This window comes from Arachis hypogaea, chromosome 14 (assembly GCF_003086295.3).
Source record: "Arachis hypogaea cultivar Tifrunner chromosome 14, arahy.Tifrunner.gnm2.J5K5, whole genome shotgun sequence".
In the NCBI taxonomy this organism is placed as follows: domain Eukaryota; kingdom Viridiplantae; phylum Streptophyta; class Magnoliopsida; order Fabales; family Fabaceae; genus Arachis; species Arachis hypogaea.
In genome coordinates, this window is record NC_092049.1 from 11,906,690 (window position 1) to 11,914,317 (window position 7,628).

The 7,628-nt window shown below is 37.8% G+C and overlaps 1 protein-coding gene across 1 annotated transcript; it reads right to left on the bottom strand.

Annotated features, from left to right (window-relative positions):
- Window positions 1–2,216: 2,216 nt before the first annotated feature.
- Window positions 2,217–3,194, bottom strand: LOC140178477 (uncharacterized). The gene is made up of 3 exons (XM_072215568.1): window positions 3,081–3,194; window positions 2,561–2,965; window positions 2,217–2,459 (listed from the first exon to the last, which is right to left on the bottom strand). Exons 1-3 carry the CDS (start codon window positions 3,192–3,194, stop codon window positions 2,217–2,219), a joined length of 762 nt encoding a protein of 253 aa, XP_072071669.1.
- Window positions 3,195–7,628: the final 4,434 nt, after the last annotated feature.

Genomic DNA, 7,628 nt, shown 5'->3' on the forward strand with positions numbered 1-7,628 from the left:
TATGCACTTCCTGAGTTCTTAAGATTAAAGCATGGATATTTTGTGGTTTTCAAGTACATGCTAAATCCGTATACGAATTAATTGTGATCCACTTTGACTGATGCAAAGAATGACTAGTCAAGTTTGAAATATTTTCATAATGACCAGTAGGAAGTGATACGGAAAATCATTTTCCACATCCCGGTGCTCCTGATGGAAACGGATCAACCTCGAAAATTCAATCATCTATTCACTCAGTAGGGTCACAAGGAATTCATCATGGATTTACCAGTGCACAAAAAAACAACAAAATACCCATGCCTTAGCGCTAAGAAACCAACAACTCCATACCAACTTTCATTCAAACAGACACGAGCATCTATATTTTTTCTCAGTCAAACCTTTTTCCCGTCACCCGCTGGTACCTTCGACAATATTGTGTTAAAAGAGCCTAACCAAGTAACTCTGAAAATTTATTCACATTACAACCATCACGCCATTGTCTTACCTTCATAGTCAGATTTGTTGGCTGCTTTGGGTTCGGTTATTGAGTGGCTTCACCTGTGACTGCAGTTTCCAGCATCCGAACGGCGACGGCAACCACATGGCTGTCAATTTCATCGACCAACGTGCATCTTGGATCACAAAAGTCCACCCAGCAACAATTGGAATGAACACTGCTTCCCGAACACAATCTGAAATCCCAGACAGACACATCAGGTATAAAACACTCAATAAGTCATTCATCAAATCAATTATATACATTAACAACCATGTTCCAACAAAATCATGTCCAAATACACAACCTAATATAACGACTTCACAAATTATTCCATAAACCGAGAAGAACTTACCATCGTATCGACGATAGAGCCACTTTGATTTAGCGAGAAACAAGTCATCATGTGAGACGATATAGGGCATCCACGATACTACCACTAATTGTGACGATTTGTGGAATTAGGGAAAACCTCAACCGAACGAGCGTTGATGGGGTTGAAGACAATCTGCCCATTTGTAGAACCCTCGCTTGGTGTTGGATAGAGTGATCTTGGATGTGGATAAAGTCTTATCTCATTAGGATCGGCAATTTGTGGTTCTCGTTCTTCTCTTCCAGATCCACCTCTTCTTATCTATGCTCTGGACCTGCAAAATGAAACCACATGACCCACTGCAAAGTGAATAAGCCCACACCACCCATTGGCCCAACTACCTTAAACAAGTCCACCTCTGAAGACCAAGACCAAAAAACACAACGCAATAACCCAGCCCACGTACCACCCATTGGAACCACATAGCTTTACTCCATCAGCCGGCTCCCCCATAAACAAAATTGGCAGGCAAGCTTGCAGAGCTCTGCCAAGCATGTCCCCTGCATCCACCATCATCGCCACTTGTCAACATCCCATTCAATCTGTATCCTTTAACCATATAATTGCCCCCTAAGAAATTAAAAAAAAAGGCACACACTCCACGCTAGACCAGTGGCCCAGCTGAGATCCAAGCCCAACCACAATAAATTACCCACCCTTGAGTCATTAAAAGAAACTACGGTTGGGCTATTTTACTCATTGATTGGGCCGAATTAAGTTTTTACTATTCTGTTCATGTATCAAAAAGAAAAACATTTTTCATTAAACCAACTTAAAAAAAAAACAAAAAAACTGGTGACATACGGCTTCATTCAAACATTACCGGTGCTTTCATCTTTCTCGATTTACTTTTTTTCTTAAACATTTTAAGGTCAAACCAAACCAATTTTTAAAAAAAATCCCCCTTTAAATTGTCAATTTAAAACCCAACATATAAAGAGAGTTCCACCTACAAAAATATGAGATTTTGTTGTCTTCCTCACCTATTGGGCCAATTTTTTTTTTTATTTTTTGTAAAGGCCAACAAAGTAATCAATTTATCCTGGCTATACTTCAGAAAAAAAAATTAAGGCAACTCTGCCATTTGTACTTGGAAAACTAATTTTTGTCCAATCAAGTTAAAATGGAAAAGTCAATTAAAAAACGAGCAGAAACCTATAATATTTGCGAATGCGATTCTGTTTTAGTTAATACCAAAAGTTGTTTTCAACTTAATAACACCCAAAAAAAGTCAATGTAATTGTTCAACAAACAAGAAACATATAATACTTTCTAAACCTACGGGAAAAGTCTTAGCATGATATATTATGACAAAGAGGTCAAACACAGGGGCTAAGCGCCTTCAGCCACTCATCGTTATGCATCCTATCTGCATCGAACCTGGATGATCGTCACTGGCTCCTTTGATATCACCTCGAAGACCCCCACACCACCTGGCTTGAAGTTGCACAATGAAGCAAAGTTCTCCCATCCTCCAGAAATAACGCCGAAGCTACCATCCCTTTTTCTATTGTACCTTGTATATGTAGCTTCGACCTGTATGTGGCCATGTGTGAGGATGATAGGATGCCTCTGACCAGTGAAGTGACTGAGATGAGGGATGTTCGACTGATTATAACACAAGAAATTTCAGTTAGTATTAGCTAATTTAATGCTTACTTCAGTAAAACAATATTTCAACCAAATTGTTGCAACAATTTAACGCTTACCAACAATCGCGACGACATCATGCGAGCAGTTAGGTCCATCACAAAAAAAGGCCACTTGCTTTTGACCTTTGCGGCAACCGCTCTAGCACTGGCTGAAGGAGGGATGTTGATACACTTTGCAATTTCATAATTACCAGTCCTTACATATGGTGGTTCTTCAGGATCACGGAGTTGGTATGAATTCTCAATGCCACCAAAATCAAAAATCCGAACTTGGAAATTGGAGTTTCCTTTGTGTGTGAAATATAGCATGGAGTCCAGATTGATTTTGTACATCTGATAGAACTCCTCCCAGCCTCGAGACAATGCAATTTTGCCACTTTGGAGTTGCGTCCAGAAGCACTTACAGGGGTTATTCCTTCCGTCAGGCACAACCAGGTCCAGGTAGGGGGTACGGTTTGGTAGCTCATCGGGAGTTATAGGTAATGACAGTTACAAATAGGTCAAGTTCTGTCAAAACATCGATAGCATTGCAAAAACCTTAAAATTAAGAGGTGTTAAGGAAACGGATGTTAATTACCAGTTTGAACATTGAAGGCCTTATTACTGGCTTAAGAAACCTCATCTTGTAGTTCTGTGTCGTACCGTTATCAATCGCTTGAACTCTCTTACCCTTGTCCTTCGAAGACGTCATCTATGGCAAGTGTCACACAGTTGCCAAGTTCAAAAAGGAACAGAATCAGAGTTCATTTAAAAAACCTTATACAGTCGAATCTTTTGATTTAAAATCAACACACATGAATGTTTTTGGAATTGGAAACAAAGTGGTTCAATTTTTCCACAAACAGTGCAACTATATTTTGTTGAACTGGTTTACTGTGGTGATCTATTGAATCTTTAACAGAACAATCTTAATCAAACCTAAATGCATAAAATCCTTTTCAGACGAACAAATCAGAAACCCAAATCAGTCACCCATTCATTTAAAAAATGCTTAACTATCTTATTTTGATTTTACAACGATTACATTTTTATTACATTCACACTACATGCAGATGATGATTAACAACTGATCACTATCAGGAGAAGAGTTAGGATAGAGTTTCACCTTGTTTGACATTTTCTCCGAGACGAAGCTGTTGGAGTTGATACCTTCAGCAGCAAATTCTGTGTTAGGTTGGGGTTACTATGCGAAGTGTTTTGTGAAGGAAGATGGAAGGTGAATAGTGATTACTGAAGGATACTTATGTTACACGCTTGTGAATGAAAAGAAAATATATAGTAAAAAATGAGGGGTTAAAAACGCGGCGTTTAAAAAAAAAATTTAGTGAGTAATTTAGCTACTTAAACCTTGCGGTTTTCGATAATCTCCAACAAATATTCTGTTCTATCCCAATAACTCCCCGTAAATCCCTCTCCATCAATTTCGTTTTCAAAGAAAAACTAAATAAAATTTAATTTACCTCCCAAAAAAAAAAAAGAAATCCTAGGAAAATGAAATTATTAATTGTTTGTTATTAACCGCATTAATGTTTGCAAAGTTATTGGAACACATTTTAAGACTTAAATAAAATAATTAATTTAATTAGTCGGTTTATACGTAACTACTACTATTTCCATTGAAAATTAATTTCTACAACAATTGTTACTATCTTATTAATGCTAGATTAAAATAAAACCGCTAGAAACTCGAAACAAACGATTTAAAATTTTTAAATTTAAATTCAATTTTTTAAATAATTGATTACTGGGTATCTTTTTTTCTTTTTAAAATGCCTGTGACTACCCATTTTGATAACTATTATTGTTTACATTTAAATTCTTCAATGAAAATTATTAAACTACATAAAACTAAAAAAATCTTTGCACATTTATAAACGACACATTTCCAAAACATTTTGATAATCAATGAATTAAAGGATATTTTACGTTTTCCAAACATTGGATAACACAGAGTTGGCTAATAATAAGTACCTCTACCACTGATTCGACGTTTGATTAATTTACATTAAAAGGTTAATAAATTCTCAACTAACATAGTAACATAGCAAAATAACTGAAAAGAAAAAAAGTTACACTCATTAATCAACTATTTTCGTCTGAAAACTTCCTTGGCATCTCCCTCCCTTCAACCACAGCCATCGTCGAAGTAATTAACCAAGAATGGAGTCTGGATTCCGGTAAGTATCTTCTTCAATTTTTACTACCTCTTTGATAGCAGCCGTATCTGTAAAGAATAAAATCGAGCATATTTAAATAACTGCATGCATAGAATAAGTAAATAAAGAGTCACAAAATATTTGTCTACTCTCTTCTTTTAGGTTTCGGGCCCCTATGTTTTATTTGTTGTTGTTTCTACATGTTGGTTAGGTATGTTAATGCATTAAGGAACATTCAACAATCTTACAACCAGTTCTATGTCTTCGGGCTCTTTGCAACAGATGTACGTATATCCACAATTTTGCCTTCTTTCGTTGTTATGATTCTGTTAAAAAATATTTGGAAAACTAAGTTGCCATGGTGTTGTCTTGTTCCGTCACAGGATGATGTTGAATTCCCACCTAATATCGTGAATCTCTTCAAGTGGTACAGTACCACTGATCTTTATTTGGTTGACACTCAAGACAATTGCCTCCACATCACGCCCAAGAGAGATGGTAATAGGTTCTGGATAAAGGGAACTGATTTAGGTGGATACGGTGCATGTACAGACGAAGTTCTTTGCTGAGTGTGGAGCTTAGGTACGTTGGCTGGGGAGTATTCTACATGATCGTCAGGGACATTAACCGGAAAGATGAACCTCCGTGTGTTGTTGATGAACTGTATGCGGCGAAGGTTTGCCTGACCATATTATTCAACGCTTAGCTTCGGTGTGCGGGCTTACTCAACAAAGAAGCCCAACTTAGAGTCTACCAGACCGAGATGTTCCTTAGGAATCACAGCCGGAGCCAACAACAGTAATATTTCGATACTCAGCAGTCAGGGTTAGTAACATGGACCATTATTTTCTGGTCTAATTTCTCACGTTTTCATGTTTTATGCCTAAATTTTTTTAACTCAACTACAGTGTAAACAAGAGGCAACATGGTGGGGGGCCTGAGGCAGGTCCTAGTAAGCGACAGCGACCAGACCTCTCCTGACTCGTCTGTCAACCAGGGGTCAACTTAACAGATTTATGCAGACCTATAAATTTTCTGTGTAGTGTAATTAATCAAAATGTTATCTTAATGTGTTATTTTGTATGTGATGTAATGTGTTTGACATTTGGTGACCAGTTGTGATATACTATGGTTTGTATTTATGGTGCATATCTTGCTTCTATTTTATTGCGACTACGTTTGTTATCAGCAGTGTATCGACCAGATAGTGACTGCTACTGCATGCAAATACAATGCTACTGAATGCAAATGATACTGTTTGCACATATCATATATGAGGACAATAGCATGTGGGAAAACAATCAGTTTTACCATGAAAATATAGGTTTAGCTATTCTTCTTGTTTAAGATTTGTTTGTGGCCATAACAAATCATTGTCACAATATTGTATTCCCTCAAGAATGCTGGGTTTATTTGATTTCTTCTTTGTTATTTTTATTGGAGCACTCTCCCGGTTTTGGGTTTTAAAAAAGTTAAGAAAAAAAAAAACGTACTAGATTTCCAAAACAAGTACATTGTCACTGCCCACTTAAATGTCATTTGAATTTTTGGTCATAGTGTATAATCCTTGACGTTTTAGAAAGATTTTTTTCCTAACAACAGCTTTAGGCCCACGAAAAAATTAAAACTTATACACAAAGTGTCTGCCACATACACCAGTCCGATTTAAAATGCCAACTAAAAAGGTGAATTCAAGTAATATATTTCCAAAAAACATTCCTGGTATGTCTCTACGTTAGTCCCACAAGTTCAAGTACATAATAATATCTTATGTTTGGGAGGTGATGGTGAAGGACTCCAAACGACATTAACTTAATTAATGGTCGTAGGGTTTGTTATTCCAATTTAAACTTCATGACCACAGCCGAATAAGGAACCGGATTGATCAAGATTCTATCAACAGAATCAAGTAACATGGAAAGATAATCTAACTTGGATATTAAAAATGAGCCTATAACGTATATTTCAGTCTCCCTTAACAAGTAAAGATTCTGTTGGAACTAGATTATTTGAAAAAAAGACACTAACCTTTATCGTATATTGTATGACTAATTCACACAGCGATAATGTGTTCCTGTCCACCATCTGATCCAACATTTCATGCCTTGTATGGTATGATGAACGACATTTTTGTCCCCCATGATAATGCGCGGGATTGATGCGTCGTTGAAAAGAACAAAAGCAAAATCACCCGAGTCTTTGTCCCTCCGAGGCATGACTGTCACCCTTTGAACCACATGACCAAACATGTTGCAGAAAAACTCAGCAATGCCATCTGCAGTGGGCATGGACTCTCGACCGAAGCATACGGTCAGTGTCTTTGGACGTTCCGCGTCATCCAGCTCCTTGCAGACGTACTTCTGCTTTCCCTTATCTTGCTCAGTTTGCCTTCCTCCTTGTTGCATATGCAATCTTCGGCCATTGTTATGTCTACTCAATGCCTCTGGTGCAACCGATATGCACTGGTCCTGTGTGTTGAAACCCATAGTTCTTTAGGAGTCCTCTGGTACTCCAACCACACGCATCCATCGTTATGTCGCCTAGAATTCTAGCGCAAATGGTTGATAGGGTATCGGGAATTAGAGTTAGGAGGACGGATCTCATCCTATGAACCTGGTATAACGTGAGCTCAGTTTTCAGCACGTGTCCGAGGGTTTCGAGTTTTCTGGACTTCTCCACAACCCAGAGAACTCCTGAGATAGTAGGCATTGCAAACAGATGACACATTCATCGGCAAGACTGTTCATAAACCAGCCTTCATTTTTTATGGCTGTTTGCACAATACCATTCAGTCCATGTCTCCATTGACAGTAGAAATGCCATGACCATCAGGGACTGTTTAACTTCACGGTGAAGGACTTGCGTAGCATCCTGAATGCAGTTCGATCGATTCCATGGAACATTTCCAAACATTCGATTGCCATGGTTGAGGGCTTCCTTCTAGTATCCATGTTGTATGGGTTAGAATT

Bases quoted from the DNA above. Each gene is read 5' to 3' on its own strand.
- LOC140178477 (XM_072215568.1), bottom strand. From the start codon at position 3,194: ATGACGTCTTCGAAGGACAAGGGTAAGAGAGTTCAAGCGATTGATAAC. The intron at 2,966-3,080 runs GTAATTAACATC...ACTCCCGATGAG, and splicing joins GGCCTTCAATGTTCAAACTG to CTACCAAACCGTACCCCCTA. The intron at 2,460-2,560 runs GTAAGCGTTAAA...TGTTATAATCAG, and splicing joins TGATGTCGTCGCGATTGTTG to TCGAACATCCCTCATCTCAG.